The following is a 20,929-nucleotide window of genomic DNA, read 5'->3' on the forward strand; positions in this document are numbered from 1 at the left end:
TACACCCAGGCTCCAAAAATGAAGATTTCTTCTTCCCTGAAGTTGATGAAGGTCCCTTGCAGCCACAGGTCATAAAGAGTCTCGAGCCGATCTTCCGACCTCTGCATGGTGGGTATCAGCCAACTATCCTCACATTTGGAGAGGTTGGTATCCCTGGAGGTACAACTGGTTAAATTTTTGATTAGCAATAACAGACATGCAGTATGACACAAGGGAGGAAGCTTAAGAATAGGAGAGCAAGAAGAAAGGTAGACATTAGGATGGGCATTGGCCAGAAGAACCACTGTGCAATGTTGTTCCCTAGACAATTTCAAGAGTCCTCCAACTACAGAGAGAGAAATGGGTGACCATACATTATCTAAGACCTAAGTAGGAATATTAGGAGGAGCATAAAAAGGTGTCTGTTCAGGTACTACATACCTAGGGATCTAAAGTCTGCAAAATCCTATAACTGCCAGGAAAGCTGTAAGCTGTCTTATGGTATGGGGAGAGGAAAATGGAAGATTGGGTTGATGCATTTATGTCTCAGAGAGTGAGTCTGTCCCTTTAAGGCCACGCCTAGGTAGGTGACCTGTGGGAGGCAGGGGTTGTCAGGATTTAAATGTAACACTCTTGGATAAAAGAGAGCTTTAGCTCATTCTTTTATATAAATTGACACTTTTAACCTTTTAAATGTTTGTACTATATTCAGATAACACTGTTACAAGGTGGTCATTTAAGACACATAAGCAAATGTAAATGAACTCTGATTTAGTAGTACTTAAAGCTTGACAAGATCAGCAGAAAATACAAAGAATTTCTTTGATAAAATCTTTCTCTGTAATGGTTTTTTGTGGATGTTACTCAGAGCAGAACAATATTAAGATAACCTTGTTATTTCATAGACATAGAGAATTTTATTTTAGTTTGACATGACCCTAAAAATCTTTTAGGCAACTCTTAGATTATACTCAACTTTAACTTTATCACACACCAAGGCTTTATTATATACTTTTGAAATTTACTCAGACCTTCATACAACATACTAAACCCCTTGATGGTTTGTCCTTATCCTTTCTATTTGAAACAATCTTTAGGACAAACCCTTCTTTCCAAAATCCCTTCTCATCCAAAAAACCATTCCTTTTTCCTTTAACTTCCCCAAAAATACATTTATTACCTATCTATATCCTTTCCAGTTGTTTACTTTGTAACTTGTATTTTAAAATTAACTTTTATAAGAATTTTAAGTTTATTGTAGGGGCTGGAGCAACTAATTAGTAGCCCTTGTTGTTTTTAGGACTAGGCATAAGGCTTCATCATCCCTCAGGCTTGAGGGGATATTGTTTTAGGTGTGGAAACTGTGAGGGATTTTTGAGTTTTATTTGAATAGGGAGGGCCGTCATCCTGGCCCTCAAATTCCTGGAGAATTTGAGCTTTTAATTGAGATAGTAAATCCCATCCCAGCAGGGACACTGGAGTTTCAGGTGCTATGGGGAAAGAGTGACAGAAGAGGAGGTCTCCCCAAGAGCAAGCCAAAAGCCAGGTAAACTAGCGTTCTAGGGGCTGGCCAGATTTGCCCCGAATGATAACTTTTGTCATTGGACCAGGGACCGGGAGATAAAGGTAAAACAGAGAGACGGACTCCACTGTCTAGGAGGAAAATGGCCTTTTGTTTTTCTGCCATTATGGCTTCTTAACATTGATGCCAAGAAGTGGAGTGTGGACATGAGGCTGAGACCCATCAATCTATAGGAGGTGGCACCTCGTCTTCCATCTGCTGACAGGGACACTTAGACCTCCAGTGGTTACCCTTGCAGAGGGCAGGGTCCCAGTTGGGGGCAGGGCTGTCTCCCAGGCTGCCCCCCCTTAAGCATTCTCTGCAGAAGTGCCCCTCCTGTGCACCATGGTGGCAAGTTCAGGATACAGGCCCCAGTCAGGTGGGGCCCTCTCTGAGAGCAGCAATGAGGCCATGGTGTCACTTATCTTTTTCTCTCCTGTTAGTAAGGTCCCGGACATACAGACATAGCCATAAATACAGACATGGCTAGCTGTATTACTTGGTTCAATGACTTTTCCCTTCAGCCACAGTCTGAGTTTTTACGAATATCTGGGGCTGACTGTTAGAAATTTATCTTTGAGGAGAACCTCTCTCACCTGTGACTCTGAGTCCACCATGGTATGCTTTCTGATAGTGTCCTTAAGATGATGTAGAAAGGTAAGAGGATTTTTTTTTAAGTTGTTGCTGTAAAGTAATGTTGTTATTTTATGTTGATACCTGACACCCTGGAGAGCAAGTCTCTGAACTGTTCTGGGCCTCAGTTTCCACACTTGAAGAATGAGGGATCTGGTCTATGTTAAATTATGTTTTTCTACTATGAGATGGCTGAAGTGACATTAATGCCACTTACCTTCTTTACCATTTTATTTATTTATTTATTTATTTATTTATTTATTAGTAATGCTGGGGAATTGAACCCAGGGCTTTGCACATGCTGAGCAGACATTCTCCCACTGAGCTACTTCCTCAGCCCCAAATATTATTATTATTTTTACTTTGGCTGTATTAGGCTTGAACTCAGGACTTTATGCTTGTAAAGCTGCACTCTACTGCTTGAGCCATATAATCATTTCCAACCTGAGTGGCCTGGGCCCAAACCCATTGCTTTTCTAATGAGATAAGGGTCTGGTCTAGTAGAAGCATAATATCCTTTCATGTCAGTTGAACGATTTGGATCACAGAGATAAAGGCTTGAATGTATTTGTCTGGGCATGAGTACAGCTGTTTAGATGTTTTTAAATTTCCCTTAGATCTGATAACTGTGAGGGGACATACGATTTGCTCTTTTCCTACCATTGCCTGTTGGAGAGGGAAGCACTCATTAGAGATTCTGAGTATTGGGGTAGCTTAGAGGGTAGAAATTTGTATAGGGGAACTCAGTTCACTTTTACTTTTATAGAAAAGGTCTAATTGGAGTATGGTATTATAATTTAAGGAACTCTGTGAAGGCCACTTCTCTTGGTCACCCAAGGCATACTGAGGCCAGGCCTCAGTACAAAGCTTCCAACATCTACCAGCCAGAACACTGGAAGATGCAGGTCCCATCTAGAAAGAACAAAACGTTAGGATCCTGTCTTTTAGCTAACAGCATGCAGCCTCTTTAATAAAGGCTACCTTTTTAACAAAGAAATCATGTGTAAAGTTAGAGAAGGGCATTCAGAGGGCATTTCAGGACAATAACAGTGCCATACGGGACAACTAGTGTTAATATTTGGAGGGAAAATTTTATGCTGAGGCCAAAAGTATAGAAAATTCTAAATGAGAAGTTTAGTGACCACAGTAATGTCTATGTAGTTATTTCTGGAACTACAACCTTGAGCTAACAATTGACTTACAAGGGTCTGATGCCCTGAAGTGTGAGGTGGGGCTAGGAGCAGGACTTGTGCAAGGCGCCACTCCCTCCACACACACATCTGGGACAAATGACCCTGACAGCCTAGGCCTGATCCTGCAGCCCCTCCCCCCTCCCCCTTCCTGTGTACTCTGTGCACGTTTATTCTAGGGGAAGTGGCGGTGGGCCATAGCCATCACCATGTGTGGCTGGTGGCCCAAGGATATACTGGGTCTTCTCTATGGAATTTTTTAGCTATGGCAGGTGTTTTTGCTGTGTCCAGAAGCCGGCATCCTGTGCACAGTTGCACCTGTTGCTTTCCCTCCTTTCCTTGTGGGGGTGGAGTTAGAGCCTAAGCGTGGCAGCTGCAGGTTTTTGTAAGTGCTTTTGTAAAGCAGCTGACTTAAAGTTACTTTAGACTGAGAGGCCTGGCAAACTAGTTGGAATATCTTAAGTCATAAGGTACCATGTTACAAGTTTTTCATGGGAGGCAGGGTCCCATTAAGCCCAGGGAGGGGAAGGCAGACAGAGACAGAGGACATGTGGTGAGACCGTGGAGGAGGAAGAAAAGGTGAGCTGACATCTTAGGTAAGGGAGGGGAAGGCAGAGCTTGAAGGCATGGCACATGCTTAAGGGATTAGCCATCACCTGTGTCTCTATGTTGCTCCCATTGATTGGTACTGGCAGGCTTTCAGGAAAAATGAAACCTCCACTCTCTAGTCACTGTCTCAGGAAAAAGGGACATTAGCTGGGGAAGGGGGGAAGAGAAGCAGTCATCAGATGCCATAATCAAATAGGACTCCACAAATGTAGCATGAAGCATACCCGAATAAATCCGGGGCTTTGTCTCAGCCCACAAGAAGGGAGCATGAGCTCTCCCAGAGCTGGAACCACCTTGAGGCCAGAATTGGCAAGGAGTGGCTTGCTTAATTCCATGGCGGGGAAAGTTTTTCAGGAAGATAGGAGGAGATAGGTATGGTAAGCAGTGCAAGAAGTCTGTTTACATGGGAAAGGAAGAGGTTTGGGAGAGGAATTGGCTGATTTAGAAACTGGTTTACAGGCTGATAGAATCTGGGCAGGGGAACAGAAAGTACAGAGGGAGGGTTTGAGAGCAAGAAGCACATGTTTTGGCTGGCAAGTGGTGCAGAGAGCTGGATTTAGACAGAGGTATGAAAAGGCTTGGATATAATGGAATCTCTCCCCATCGTCCCAATCGCTCACAGTAATTATAATTATATAGGTCCTGTAAAAGGTTGGGATCTAAAAACCTGAAAAGGGGCCAGTGATTTTGGTTGTCTAAAGGATAAGTGGGCCAGATTTGAGTGCAAAAGTGGATTAAATTTTTTGGTTTTATGTCTGGGGTCAAACCCAAGGTGTCTAAATTTTTGAGGAGGCATTTCAATGGGGAGTCAGATGGCAGAGAAGACGTAGAGGCACCCATTATGAGGGACCCAGTCCCAGAATGGGATAGGAGGATATTATGTACTGTGGAGCATCCCCGTGCAGCACAAATATCTGAGAGAATGCAAAAACACGAGAATCAGTAGTCACTGAGTTCAGGTGGTTTGCAAGGCTGCCAATGGGCCGAGGGCTATGGGTCACCTGGGCCCAGGCTTTTTGACGACGGGTCTCTGAGACCCACAAGAAAATGGATCCAAGCCCGACAAGGAAGGGAATCCCTCTACCGCCTGAGCCACCCAGAGATAGCCAAACGGGAAGTGTTGAAAGCCTGGAGACACCAAAGGGAGAGACAGCAAAGGGAGCCTGAGAAGGGTACATGGACTCACCAAAGAATGTCCAGTGTTGGATGCAAGCAGGGCAATCGGGAAGATGAGTCCTGGCCAGTCACGTCCTCAGGGTGGTCATGGGATGAGTTGGAATGGGGGTCCCACCAGGATTAGTGGGGAGCCCCCATCCGAGTCATGGCACCAAAATGTTGGAAACGTAGGCTCCAAAAGTGATCACGTAGAGAGGAGTGATCTGGCCAAGAGATTCTTTATTGCCAGGTGGGAGAGGGAGAGAGCCAAGAGAGAGCGAGAGAGGGGCAGGGGCTTAAATACCCCTTAGTGAGACTCAGCATGATCTGATTGGTTAGTATCTTATGGTTCATGCTGATTAGAGGTTGAGGCAGCAGGAGAATTCAAGCTAGACTTGAGGCAGGACCGTGACCCTGGAAAACAGAAGCTTAAGGGTACAGTAAGAACTGAAACCTATTGGCGCCATTATTGCCATCACAGAGAATATCAAACTGTTACAATGATAAAATAATGTTTTTAGATTTATAGCTTGACTTTTTAACAATATCTTTTTTTTGGTAAAATGCATTCCTAGTAAAGACTCTTGTATTCAGTGCCTAACTTTCCTGGCAAAGGGATTTAATAAAAATTGTTTTGTGTAATTTTACTAGTAATCCAATCTGAATTGGTTTCCTTTGCTGTGAGTAACTGACAACTTGTGATTTATGGATTCAGAATAATTGAATTTCTTGGCTGTCACAAACTTCGAGTAAGAAATATTACATATGGTTCCAGAAAAAAAATGACTGAAAGAAGAAAAGAGTGAAATGATGCCAAGTTCTGAAATTTTATTTGGAAACAGTGTTCTACCCAAACGGTACTTAAGATGCTCTCTCTAAGTTTCTGAAAATCTCTCAAAATATAGTTTTAGACATAAGGTTTTAAGACATGCTTTTTTGAGCTAAGTCAGAGAATAAAGTGGAAGGTGGCAGGCTGTTATTCTCACCTTTCCAAGCACAAGAAATGCAGAATTATGCTTAGACACATGGCTGTAGGTAAAGCAGATTTCTTTAAAAATAGGAGTTGCACATCTCATTTTTCCTGTCAAATATAAAATATTTAGTGGAATCTTTTTTGTGAGCACAACTTTTAAAATGTGAAATCTCTGAAGCAAGTCCTTAAAGTTTACTGGTCTATTGATACTTTTATTAATTTTTATTATTTTTGCTCAGTCCATGGATTTAACTGCTCTATCGATTTTCAGATTTCACAAAGTATTTAGCAACTCTCTTGACAATTTTTAATTTGGTGATGATTGCCCTGTGGAAGGAGTGAGGGAAAGTAGGCAGTTCCTCTTTTGACCACTGCTGTCCAATAGGACTTTCTGAGATAAGGGAAAAACATTCTATAACTATTGTCCTTATGTGGCTATTCAGCACTTGAAATGTGACTAGTTTGATGAAGAAGTGTAGTATTTAATTTTGTTTTAATTCATTTATAATTTAAATTTAAATAGTCATAGGTGGCTACCATATTAGATAATGTAGGGAAATCTTATGTGCTAATCAGTCTTCTATCACTGTGACAAAATAACTGAGATGGAGAAATATTTATTTTAGGTCACTCCTTTAGTGATTTTAATACATGGTTGGTTGGCTCTGGGCCTTTGGTAAGGCAGTACAGTGTAAAGGTGAGTGTATTGTGGAGGCAGCTGTTCATCTCATGGTGTCAAAAAGCAAAGAGGAAGAGGGAGGGGTCAGAACCTTAACATTCCCTTCAAGGGCATGACCTCAGTGACCTAACTTCCTTCCAGTAGGTTGCTTCCTAAAGGTTCTGCAACCTCCCAATAGCACCTTCAGCTGGGGACTAAGCCTGCAGTGCATAAGCCTTTGGGGGACATTTACAGTGCAAACCATAACACCTTAGATCACTCAGTTTATGACCTTGAGCAATTCAGATCTACACTTGTAGGCAGCATTAATATTGGCTCCTCTGGATCATGTTCAAGGGTATTCCTTGGTGGTTCTAAATTGGATAATATTTTCCAACCAAAGAAACAAATAAAAATTTGTTAGGACATTTTTAGTTGTTAGAATGACTGAATGTCCTAAAGCATTTTGTGTGTCGGGGGCGGGGGGGGGGGGAATAGAAATGCTAAACAGCATGAAATTCATAGGACAGTTTTCCATGATGAGTCATTATCCTCCCCAAATGCCAGCCAATAGCAACTAGTTTGATAAAGTCATGTGGGCCATTTAATTCTTTAAATATTGTTGTTTCCTTTGTGAGATCTGCAATCTCAAATCTCACCTATATTTAATCCTGTCCTCTATGATCGGTATCTTATTTCCTTTTGCTGCCCGAGGTACGTTACTTTGTTATTATAATCGTTTTGTTCTGTATCATCAACCACTTCCTCTCTTTACTTGAACACATTCTAGTCTTACATATCTCAAATAATATCTTTTCTTAATTCCATATGGTCTAGCTGTGACTATCTCTTCCTCTTTATTCACTCTGAAATTGATGCCCACCAATCACAGAGTAGCACATTTATTTATGGGAGGGGGAAACATTTTTGTGTAATAATAAAAAGAAAGCCAATACCACACGTAACTTCAAAGCACACCATTTTATTACATAGTCATAACCACATTCTAATTCAAAGCTATCGTGTGTGTGTACACATACATGTACACACAGATATGTTTTAAAATTTCCAAGGAGAGTCTACTTTTGTTCTTTTAAGCTTGTAATAACTCCACCTCTGTGTAGTTATTCTCTAAAGCATACCACATCAGTTTCATATATTTTTTTTTCTAATTTAGTATCACATTACTTTTCCCCCAAAAGGAGGTTCATACCAAAACTCTAATGTAGTCAATTAAAAAATTCTAGTTCATAGTCAATGTGTCATCAAAATTAAATTTTCAATTACTTGAATAATGTCTTCTTCACTCTCCCCACTAATCTCAAGAATCACTATAAATCCCAAACAAATCACTCTAAATTGAGCCCTGAAAACACTGGGTAAAATAATTATATTTAAAGATATACCTATACTTGATTAAACATACAGTGTGGACTATTTGGATAATTGCATCTCTTTTAAACTCTATGTTAAAGCAGTGATATGCCTACTTTTAATGTGTGATTTCATCGACTCAAAAGGCATTAAAGTATCTTACTGATGTATTATAATTCTTCATTGTACAAACATGTCTAAAGGAAAATGCCACCAAAAATTACAGTTGGTGGCTTATTTTTTCAGTAAACAAAACAAAACAAAACTACTTCCTTGCATTAATTTGGTAGAATTTTACACACACAAAAATTTTGTATTTTATAGTTTAGATTTTTAGTGGCAAATATAAAGCCTGCTTGTGAATAGTGATGTGATAGTGATGATATTTATTCACTACTTGAGGTGGAATTTATGCACAGCATCTGTAATATACTAGAGAATGAAGTATTCCAAATGAGTTGGGAGACTTCAGAAACTATACCCAACAATCAGAGTTCAGTTATTTTTATTTAGCCAGAATTTTTTAAGAAGTCAATTTAAATATGTTAAATGATGATCTTGTTTCTGTGAAGCTAAAAGCTTCATATTGCCATTAACTCAACTTGCTGTTATTTTGTTAGCACATTTAAGATTCACATCTTGCTTATAAATTATAACATATTCTCATAATGAATATCAAAGATTTTAATTTAACTGGTTCAGCAAGTAACTCATAAAAATGACTTGAAAAATTACTAGCTTCGGGGAGTAGCAAAAATATACGATACAGTGAAAGTCATATGTTTAAAAATATTAGGTTTCTTTGTTGTCAGAGGTTATATCCTCATGGATATTTTATAGGGCCATGCTATTTTCTTACATATACATATTGTTTGCTATTTAACATTCCATTATGGAAGAAAAAAGATTGAATCTAGCTATATGAATGTTAGCTTATCCTTTTACTTTCTTCTACAGATAATTTTTCATATTCTTTGGATAATAGTTTCCCAAACATGGTCTGTGTATATTATTTCATTTTAATTATAAAAGAAAAGAAAAGAAAACACCTAAGTAATAGCAAAGCTAATTGTCACTTCATTTGGGGGATATATCATCTTTCCTGAATATACATATCATGAGTAATCATAAGTCATAATGTTTTTATTTATAAATATGGAAGTATATGATTTGAAGTTATGTTCATAAATAAATCTTAATAAATGCTATTACAGAAATACCACAATCATAGTAAAATATCCAAGTAACTAAGCGATCTATTTTTATATTACACTAGTCAGGTCACTCAGCGCCATAAATATCAGCAGCGATGATGCTTTACACACAATAGATACCATAAAAAGATGAAAAGTAGACAAGTGTCTCAGAAATTAAATGTGTGAGTTTGTGAGAATAGAAAAGCTTTGAGCTATTGCCTTCCCATCTCTGTTGGAATACCTTTACAACATTGCAATTTCTTTTCTACTATCTACTTACATTCATGTAGCTATAAATATATGCTGTATATGTTTTCTGTATTTACAGTATATATATATATGTACATCTGTACGATATTCTTGGGTCATTTATGAGCATGCAGATCATTCTTCACAGTAGCATCAAAACATGTTTGTTTTTCTTACATGATAATCACTTACAACTCTTGTGCAAAAATGCAAAAATATCATACAGATTAGTATTCTCTCTAAAAAATCTTTGATATGTTTTAGATTTTTGCAATATACAAATAAATTATGAAATATAATTAATTCACAAATTGAAAATAATTACAATGTTTTTATAACAAGGCATTGCTGAGGTTTTGCATTGTGACATTCTTGAAGCCATCTGTCTTTCAAAACAAAGACATCAATAAATTATTGTCATTTCTTGATATCTGAACTTTTAAATTACTCATATGAAATGTGTAATTACAAATCTAATACTCATGCTAGTCAAATAGTGTTTCATAGAACATGAATCTTATATTAGTTTTATTTCTTTTATTTCCTGAAAAGTCTTCTTTAGAACAATCTGATAAGTCTGTTAAAATGAATAAACTAGGCATTTCCAGAAAGTGTTTCTTCTCATAGAAAAAGCTGGAGACTAAAGTGAGGAAAAATTGTGGAAGAATAATTTTAGTGGATGCTCAGGAGAGATAAAAGCAAATGCAAGAACTGTTTTAATATTATCTCTTAGTCCTTTGGTATTTGCTTGTCTCATGAACATCCTAAAACATGTTCAGTTGTTTCAAACATTGTTATACTCTTCCATTAAATATCAATTGTGGTCCTCCATTGCTGATGTTGTCTGTCATTTCCTGTTAGAAAAATATCACAAATTAATTAAATTCATTTTCAGAGTAAGACATTGTTTTGATTATTAATTTTGCACAAGTGAAGTTTCAAGCCATACAAAGACATTTTTAGGGGAAAGGACAAGGATTAATACTGTTGCTGAGTTAGAAAAAAATGAAATTTCATGGCATCTAATAGCACATGAAAATGCTGAAGTGACAATCTTAGACCAAAGCCTTCTACTCACAAAATCAATTCATTCTCTCTCCACTTCCCTGAGTTTCCCTTTTCTTCCCTCAACTGTATTTTGGAAGAACCTCACCTAGAGAGAAAATGGTTAAGTGCCCAAGTTTTGCCAATGCATGTCACCAAAAGGCCAACACATTCCACAGGTTATCTTGATTCTACAGAAAAGTATGTGGCCTTTTGACTGGAAAAGGCCACATGGGGTCATTGCTCATTTGTAACCATGGATCACTAGAGAATTCCAGTAAGAAAGATTTGGTTTTTTGAGACAGGCTCTCACCATATAGTCCAGGTTGGTCTCAAAACTCAAGATCCTCCTGCCTCAACCTCCTGAGTGCTGGGATTGTAATGTGAGACATCGTGCCTGGCTGGAAAGCTTGTTTTTAGTGACACTATCACTTACATAGTAAAAAGGAAAACAGGGAAATCTCTTAAAATGCTTTAAGGAACCAGCTACAAAGAAGTTAACTAGGAAAAGTACTTATGAAGGCAATAAATATATAGATGCAAAGAATAAGCTAATATAAAAATTCTACTTGCAATTATAGAAAACATTAACTGATGAAAAAATAGTGCTTTATATTAATATATTTTATTAAATATTAAAATCCTTCTTACATAATAAAAGGTAATAAGGTATGAGGCCCATTCACATTTATCATGGTTAGTGTACCATATTATAAATTTGTCAGCATAATGATCTAAGATTGACAATGTTTTTCCACACTTGAACAAGCCTATTTGCAAAAGAGCAGTAGAAATATTTCAGGTAGAAATTATTTTCCCAATTATCTTATTCCCATCCATTTCTATCTTGTTTCTATATGGAGTCTCTAGGCTCCAACTCTAGAGAGTTGAAAATGGTGAAAGCAGGCATGAAAATATATTGGAATTACCAGACTGGCATTAAGTTTACAGTTAGGAAAACTGATTTGAGGCTTCATTTAAGAACTCACTATTGATGGTAACATAAATAGAAATCATCCTCCTGAAATAATCATCAACAAAATGTACTCAAAACATCTTTTCCTATTCATTCTGCTAAAGAAAAAGAAAACTTCTTAAAGGATTAACAGAAATAAGAATCTTAAGCACCTCTTCATTTCCCCAAAGAACTGTTCCTTAAAAATGTTTAAATAATAAAGTATAAATATTTTATTGCAGAATTTAAAGAAAGCTGTTCTTTAAAATTCAAATCAAAGTATTTTCTTAACTAAATGAACACCAACATGGACACAATAAAACTACTAATAGGAAATAATAGTAGAAATTGGTTTTAAAATGGATGAATCATATTAGTTTATTTGCAAATAGGCATGTCCTTCTTCACAAGAAGATTATACTCTAAATTTGGGCAGGACCAAATGCGAATATTTGCAACTGGACATCGTTCCTGAAAATGGTCCATAGTATCGATATGACTGTCTGTATTTCCAGTTATGCTATTTAAACAAACCAAGCTCTTTGACTATGTTTTCAGCAACTGGAAATATGGGAAATAAGTTGCTGATGTATCATATCAGATAATTTTGCTAGAAGAAACTTTCCCTACAGAATTTTTACTATATAAGTATAAAACTTTGACTATTTGTTCATGCAATTTTGGCATGATGGAGATACACAGTTTGTTTTTATACAGACTTATCTATTATTAAAAGTAAAACTCTTGTGTGTGAATGATGATATTAAGTTAGAATCATAATGTAGCAAAGAATAAAAGGAATTATGAGTCATCCAAGCAGAAATGTGTTTGGATGCTTATAGGCAGGCTGAGTATTTTAAATACTCAACCAACTTTCAAGCTGCAAGACTCTGCCATGTAGGTTTATGTCATCTCCTCAAAGTAGCCCTTATGAAAGTGATACTTTGAGGAACAACATCACAGCATCAGTCCAGACTGATCTGCTGACATCATGGCTTCCTAAAAGAGGTAGTGCTTCCTGCAGCGACATTACAACATGGTAACTCCCTATAAGTCAGCGTACCTTGTAGGTAACTCTGGTGTCGGGGGCACCACCGGGCAGCTGGGCAAGTCGGTTATTTCAATAGCCCTCAATCTCTAATATAAATATAACAATTATACAATAAATATTGCACAAACATATACACAAGAGCTAAATCAAACTATAATAAAAATAGAGCACAAAAACCACTATTCAAATATATATGATCATCTATTTTTATGACCTAATTCTTTAAGTTATCAGCCTTGATATTATTTTTTTTCTGAAGGTCATGCATAGTTAGGTCTATTTAAAATTACTTTCTTGAGATAATTTAAGAGAATATCCTTTCTTTATATATAGATTATAGACAAAGTGAAAACATATAAAATACAAAATAGGTACTTTTTATCTCAAAGTAACATAAAGAAATACCCAATAACTCTTGCTATTATTTCTTTTACTCTGTGCTTATATAATTTTACTTCTATGATATGCAACAAAATATAATTTGGCCACTTTCTTTGTTTTATAGATGTTTATCTTTTCTCAATAGATCCAATATTTATTAATAAATGTGCCCAAAATTTAGTAGAAACACAGTTCTCTATATTCTTGGTCTTTTTATGAAATTAATCCAACTTTCTCTTTTAATAGGTTTCATGAAACAATTATGCAAGGAACATTGTTTAAAATATAGGCAGAGCTATCCTAATATACATGAAGTTTAGATGAGAATTAAATGCAGCTTGATAAGAATTGTAAAATCTTCACCGATAGAAGAGTTTTTGTTGTCTCATTAAAAAGCTCCTTTTATGCTTGAAGATCTAATTTACATAATCAAATGCATCTACTTACAGGCACAAGGGATAAGCTAGAAAAGGGAATTCATGTGATTTCTAAAGCTGGCATTATTGAGTGGAGACTGTTTTTAGTTTATGTGTTTTTCCTCAGTATAATACATAAAAATCCATATTTATAAGGTACTCAATATTTTATGAAATGCTATTTTAGGGACTGTGTTTTTGAATAGAGAGGCCACAAAATTATGTTGAAATTAGGTGTACCCATGAATTGCAGAGAAAAAAATGACTGAAAACTTTCCACTCTTAACCCAATAGGGACAAACTTATAAAATCTGGTCCCTCAACTTGTCACCCAAGCTTACAAGTTGTTTCACCTAGAGTGCGGTCTTCGTAACATGACAGCAGCAGGAGGCAAGGGAACAAAACTCACTTTCTCAGCCATCTCATGAGAGTGATGCAGGGAATGCTCCCTTTCTGAGAACATCCTCCTCTGTTCATAACTGGCTAGTCGACAGGTGAGCCAGGAGGACAGGGTGCAGCCCCCAATCCCAATGCATGCCAGGGACATGGAGGCAAGATGCAGAGGATATAGAGACGAGGTCTTCTTTGTGACTGCCCGAAGGAACTGAAAATTGAGGATGCCCCCAATAAGTCCACAGATACAGCAGGCTGAAAAGAGGATCATCTGGCAAGAAGAAGAAAGGGAGTGTTAAAGTGAGTTGGCAAGGACTCTCAGAACCCATTGATCAATGCTGATACACATCAAATGATGGTTAAACTACAGTAAGCAGAAGGTGCTCTTTGCACTTCAAGGAGTTCAGGGGTTCACCTGTCAGGGGAGATTCTACTCAGTTGGACTCACTGGAGAGAGACTAGTCCATAGTGTTTCAGAAATTGAAGCCAAGGCCTGGTGTGGTGGCTTATACCTGTAATCCTAGCTACTTGTTGGGAGGCAGAGACAGGAGGCTTATTGTGCAAGGCTAGCCCAGGCGAAAAGCAGCAAGATCCTATCTGAAAAATACTGAAAAATAACTAAAAGCAAGAAAAGCTGGAGATATGGCTCCAAGTGGTACAGTGCTTGTTTAGCAAGGGTAAGGCCCTGAGTTCAATACCACCAAAGAAATTGAAGCCAAGGGTATCTCTTCTGAGAACGCTGAAGTAAACAAAATTAATCTTTTAGCTAGATTTAAGTATTTATTTAATGTCTGATGTGTGGTACTCTTCTAGGAACTGAAACAGACATCATCTCAGTTAGCTCCCCAATTGTCCTCTGAGAGAGATACTAATGTGCATTTGGAAAAATGAATGGTGATCAGTTAACATTCATATTTAAGAACAGAACCCAGATTTTCTGACATATATCCAGTTTTACTATGTCAATCCTCTAAAATTATCTAAATATCTTGAATTGTGATTAGTTCAACCTACCTTCAAATATTTATAACTACCTGGCTCTGTTGCACAATGGATAGCGCATTGGACTTCTAGACAAATATTTATAACTTTCTATATATGTGAATTTAGGAAATTCACTTAAATCTTTTTTCTTTCATTCAGTGAGTGTTTTATTGTATATCTATTTCCTAGATAGGTAGGTTAGGGACTGCCTATGAACTGACCTTGTATCTTACAAATCTTTTGTTACTCTGTGGCACCACAATGGATATACACCAAAGGTCTTCCAAAAATGCTTGTTTGTACTGAAGAAACACAGAAGATGGGTTTGTTTTTGATCTTACTATTAGATTGACCTGGGTTGGAATTCATAGATTGAGGAGGCTTTGTTCAACCTAAGTATGATCCCAGCAGAACCAAGTATAATATGCTCTATGTAGTAAATGTTTTGTAAATATTTAAAAAAATTAATGGGCTATGTTAAGGACTTTAAGACTTTCATTTTATTTTAAAAAATTATCCTGTGGATTCCATAGTAGTACTAATTTAATTAGCCAAACTTATTTCCATTCTTCTCAGGAATATAGATCCAATTTGCCCTCTGGTTGCTGGAGATGAAACCCAGTGCCTTCTGGATACTAGGCAAGCTTTCTCCCACTAAGCTATACCCCATTCCCAACCTTGTCCATTAATATAACTTTCTCATTCCCACCTCAAGAATATTTTTGGCTTCTTGGAATTAATTTTGCTTTTTCTTTGGACTCCAAGAAGGAAGGCATAACTCAAATTCTACCTTTTCAGAAAGCCTTCCTGGATTTAATTGATTACCTCCTTTGTTATAATTCCCCAGGTACACAGCTTTATCATTTACTTTAGCATTTATTTTTACATTAACAGGTATTACTTGTTGTCGACAGTTGAATTTTGCAAGCTTATTTGAGCTCAAGTTTATTGAGCGCTTAGCACATGCTGGCCCTAACTGAGGCAGCTGCTAATATTGCAAAGAATAGGTTATAATTATTCCCCTTCAGTTTATTGAGATCTTGTGAAGGAGAAGATACAATGTATCAATATGGCATGATAAATATTAAAAGAGAAAGCTGAATGGATTGCCCTGGGAGTAGGGAAAATGAAATGTAGCCCAATCAGAGGTTTTGGAGGCTTCCTTGAGAAATACCATCTCAGCTAAGTGCACACAGCTCCCAGCAGAGGGTCTGACATAGACAGGCAAAATAACACAATGAAAAAGATGAATGGGCAGAAATAATAAGTACAGTAGTTTGCTTCATTTCTCCAACTTAATTCATCATTCCTTACTGTTTCTCTCTCAGAGTACTTATTCTCAGGAATAAAAACTCACTGGTGGAGGAGGACAATCTTGTTATACTTGATTAAATATAATACTGAAAATTGGCTACCAAATGATAGAATCATCCCACCAAATGGCAGCTTGTAACTCACAATTTCAAGTAAAATCAACCACTTAAAGTTCTTTTTAAATGATATTCAGTTGCTATTCAGTTTCTTGAGTATATATGTTAGTGTGTACTCATTCTTAGAAAATAAGGAAAGGTATCTTAGTCTTCAAATAACAGATTACTGTTAATTTTAAAAGTAGGTGACACATTTAATTTATTATCACAGGAAAGCCCATATCTCTACATATTATTCTTAATAATTCTTTAATAGCATGACAATTCAATAACATGTATTGACAAAATATTGTCACCTAAAAATTAAAATATTAAAATTTATGTCCAAGCTCATAGCCATATACTATTTTCAAATATCACTAAGCAGGGGAGTCTAGACTGAAGAGACACTTAGAATAGAGATTTTTTTGAGGGGTTTTCTTTTTTTTTCTTTTCTCCTTTTATTAGTTTTACATTTACTTACACCTGTATACATTGTTTGTGCCAAAAATTTGATATAAGGGTAGAAAAATCCTTGAGGCTAAATAACATCTATGGGATCTTCAGAAAGTATAGGAGGAGGAAGTACCTTTCTAATAGTAAATGCATCCACCTTGTGGCTGGTAGTTTCTAAAAAAGTTCAGATGTTATGATTTTTCTTTTATAATTTGTAAGAGAACAACAAAGATAAAAATCAACACTAGTTCCTTTTTTTTAAAAAAGAATCCTTCCTTCCTTCCCATCTGTCCTTTTTTCCCTCCCTCTCTTCCTTCCTTCTGTCCCTTCCTCCCTCCTTTCTTTCCTTCCTCCCTTCCTTTCTCCTCCCATCTTTTCTTCTTTCTTCTCTCTCCCTTTCCTTCCTCCCTTTCTTTCTTCCTCCTTACCTCCCTGCCTTCCTCCCTCCCTATTTTCCTTAATTTTTCTTACCACTCTTCCTTCCCTTCCTTCCTCCCTCACTTCTTTCCTTCCCTTCCTTCCTTTGCTTCCTCCCTCCCTCCCTACATTTCTTTTCTTCCTTCTCTCTCTCCCTTCCTATCTTTCCTTCCTTCTCTCCCTTCCTTCCTTTCTTCTCCCAATAAGTTTTTCCTACATAGTTATAATGAGTCTTGGTAGAGGAAAGATGTAGAAAGAATGAAGGCCACATCTAAAGAACAATAGTATCATGGATAACAATTACAAATACCCCTCCAAACAATTTTATCCCAAATGTTTCCTTTTTCCTTTTATATAATTATTGAAAATTATATTTCACGTGTCTATTCGGTGAATATTCTATCCTTTCAGTCACCATAGATGCTATCATAAAGGCCTGATTATGCCAGGCATTGTGGCATAAGTCTGTAATCTCAGCAATTCAGGAGGCAGAGACAGGAAGATGGTCATCTGGGGTCTCAAAAACAAAAGAACTGGAGGGTATGGCTCAAATGGTAGAGCATTTGCCTGGTAAGTGCAAGGGATAGGGATTCAATCCATGTGGGTGGGTGAGGAGCATGATTAGAAAATGGGGTAAAATGAAAATGATTGCTATCCTCCTCCTTCTGTATCCCACCATGCTAAATAGCTTGCCTCTTCTTGAAAAGGTCTCTTTAGGCTCAAAAGCCATTTCCGAAGGTCCTTGTGTAGTACTGATTTTTAGCAATTTGTAAAAGCTTATGATCTCTCCTTTAGTACTCCATAAAATAAATCATGCCTTTTCCTACTTTCTAAACGCTCATAAAATGTCATGAAGGCAGAAGGGAGTCCAACCTCAGCATGCAGGGTTCTCCTCCAGCCAGAATCAGCACTAACTGGGAATATGCTGCCTACCCCATAATGCCATGACAGTACTGTAAAACATCTGAAAGCAGTTACGTGTGCATTCAGAGTAATAGAATAAAATAAAATAAATTTTTAAGAATTAACTATAACCATAGCAACACAGCTGTCTTGGCGCTTTGCAAAATTAGCTTCACAGTCAAAGAAAGCCAGTAATCCTTAGGCCCTGTTCCTTATTTAGCCAGTTCAATTTCCTTTACCTTTTTTTCAGCTCACTGAAGGATTCGGGTGATTGCCTAAGAGGCTCTAAGTGGAAAGCTGGAGAGACTGTCATCCACAGCAGATATTAAAGTTTGCATATTAATGTAAAGAGCATATCAAAGCTTTTTTGTGTTGGTGTTTTGTCATAGTCTCTAATACTCTGTATGGTTTTATTTGAAACAAGAAATCCAGTACTTATTTGCCAGTCTCTTTTTCATCCTAAATTAAGATCTTTCAGTACATGAAAGTTTGCTAGTCATCATTTCCATTTTTGAATCCTTATATTTGAAACACTTCAATGCACAGTACAAACAAGGCAAAAACTTACAACAAGTCCTGATTTTTTTTTGGCGCACAATATTCCACATATGCCACAAAGAAGAAACTGCAAAGAAAAAAGAAGAACAATTATTCCATATTTAAAGATAAGAAAACCCCTAGATTTTGGCTTGTAATAACTCATTTTTGACATTTGCTCCAGTGAAGCTTCAACATTTTAAATTCCCACCAAAAGCTGGAAAGGAAATTAATCAAAACTTGAATCAGTTTAACCTTTGAGAAATTACAAAGTAAATGAATTTAGAGTTCAGTTCTTCCTATTTCCTTTCACTGCCTTCTTATCCCTTTCTACCTTCTTAGGGAGAAAAGTGATGTGATACATTCATTCACACCAAACAACTAGAACTCAATAGTTTATACTATAATCTGGGAATCTAGAACAAATAGAAAAATAAGGCATCAGACAGTGAGTGAGATATTTCTCTATAGATACATTATCCATACCTCTCAAATGGTTACAATGTCTATCTCATTGGACCAGAAGGACCACCTTGTGAATATATTGAAAGAACTCAACTTTTTGTTATGAACTTCTTGATAGCATATAATGTCATGGAAACAAGAAAACTGGTAACATAATTGCTTTGCAAAAGCAGCTACATCAAATCATCCACCCATGATACAGACATTCTGATTTTATAAAATGGTAGTTTCATTTGTATAAAAATATTTAAGACCACTTGAGTGCAAATTCATACATACTTCTGACTTGGCCTAACTATATAAGTAAAATAATTAATTCATTAGTAAGAAATACATCCACTAATGGCTTTCACATTTCCTTAGAAAACTTGTTTCCAAAATAATTTTATAAAAAATGTTTGCAATTTTCAACTGGAGCTAATAATATAATTGGTTTAAACTGTGTCATACCTGGATGGGTGTTTTAAGATATATATCAAATAGTCTAAGGACGACCTGAAATGACATGCATGTGAGAAGCACCAATAGCATTTGCTGAAGAATAAGGGCCAGGATGTCTTTGCCAAGTAACTTTCTCTCTAATGGTGTAAAATGACTGTAAACCAGGCAGTAGTAAAGCAAAACAGGTCAAGGGATGCAGCACACTTAAGAATTTGGTATACGGTTTTGATGGTCTTTCAAATTAGTGGGAAAAGATCAATGAAATTAAGATAATTTGTTAACCTCAACTTGAACAAGTTTGAATATCTAAATGTGTAATAATTTGTAAATTCATTAGGAGACCTCAAATTTAAATATTTGTATACTGTTAGAGGAAATTAAGATAATTTGTTAACCTCAACTTGAACAAGTTTGAATATCTAAATGTGTGATAATTTGTAAATTCATTGGGAGACCTCAAATTTAAATATTTGTATAATGTTAGAGTAGAAAGGATTTACTAAATATAGAACCAAACTCATAGAACAAAATAAAAAATATTTATAATATTAATAAAGAAATTTATGATTTTGATAGTAAAAAATATAATTCTCAAAGGCAAAAAAGCAAATTGGTTTTATATTATAAAAATAACATGTTATATCAATAGATCTTACAAAATATTTTAGTATTACAAAATCATGAGAAGCCAGAAAATCAGAACTATAAAATTTTAATACTTGTATAATTTTTAGAAGTCTCATAAAGGTCTTTCCCAATGACCTTTTCTCACCACCCTCTGTGCCCAAGGTATGAATAACCTTGTCTTCTTGTAGACGCTTCCTACTGATTCCATCTCACATATTTCAAGGCTATGTTCAAGCAATTCCTGTTTGGATCAATTAGGTACCCCTCAGAGCTTCAAGCTTCAGATCAAAACCCAATCATGTCCTTCTCCTTACATTATTCCCAACTTTTCCATTATTCCATGTGAAAGTCCATTCACCCAGAATTCATTTTTGAAATAATTTGAAAGCACTGTGGTTTTGTGTTCCTTGGATGTCTCTTGAAGTCTATAAATGTAATTGTTATTTATTTCAATGACGCTCAAAGAACCTCAGGAATATAAGCAGAGTTCTCCATCCTAGTCACTCGATTGGAACACCTAGGGACAATGAAATTGTTATTTTCTGTTGTCCCACTTGAAGCTAAGAAATGAGAGGTCAGGGATAGGGAGGCAAAGGCAGAGCAGAAGGGAAATTAAGTGATATTTTCCCATTCTCTCATAAATCTGGAGTGTAAAAAAGCTCTAATAGTTACTTTGTTAGAGTATACAAAAATCCACATTCCTTAGAGGGAACCTGTAATCTGAGGGGGGAAAAAAAGTAATAGGAAGTATATAAAATCATGGAATTTCTTAGGAGAACGTAAGAGATCTTTGCTTAAGTTTAGCCATTATACTTTATAGAGAAGAGAAAAGGACCCCTCCCCTAGCGTAGCAAGTCAACTTTAGTTTCCATT

The 20,929-nt window shown here is 36.5% G+C and overlaps 1 protein-coding gene across 7 annotated transcripts in view; it reads right to left on the minus strand.

The window, feature by feature from the left end:
- Nucleotides 1-7,724: 7,724 nt before the first annotated feature.
- Nucleotides 7,725-20,929, minus strand: part of Tmem196 (transmembrane protein 196) — a 55,199-nt gene continuing 41,994 nt past the window's right edge. For 4 of the 7 annotated variants that reach the window (XM_074065125.1, XM_074065126.1, XM_074065123.1 and 1 more), the window contains exons 2-5: nt 18,555-18,611; nt 13,834-14,088; nt 12,640-12,713; nt 7,725-10,431 (exon numbers count right to left, since the gene is read on the minus strand). In XM_074065125.1, coding sequence (XP_073921226.1) covers nt 10,425-10,431; nt 12,640-12,713; nt 13,834-14,088 — 336 coding nt within the window. In that variant the 5' untranslated portion in view covers nt 18,555-18,611 and the 3' untranslated portion in view covers nt 7,725-10,424. The remainder of the gene's footprint in view (nt 10,432-12,639; nt 12,714-13,833; nt 14,089-18,554; nt 18,612-20,929) is intronic. The other 3 variants (XR_012445229.1, XM_020158878.2, XM_074065124.1) reach the window with 1 other exon arrangement.

Source organism: Castor canadensis, chromosome 2 (genome assembly GCF_047511655.1).
Source record: "Castor canadensis chromosome 2, mCasCan1.hap1v2, whole genome shotgun sequence".
Lineage (NCBI taxonomy): Eukaryota > Metazoa > Chordata > Mammalia > Rodentia > Castoridae > Castor > Castor canadensis.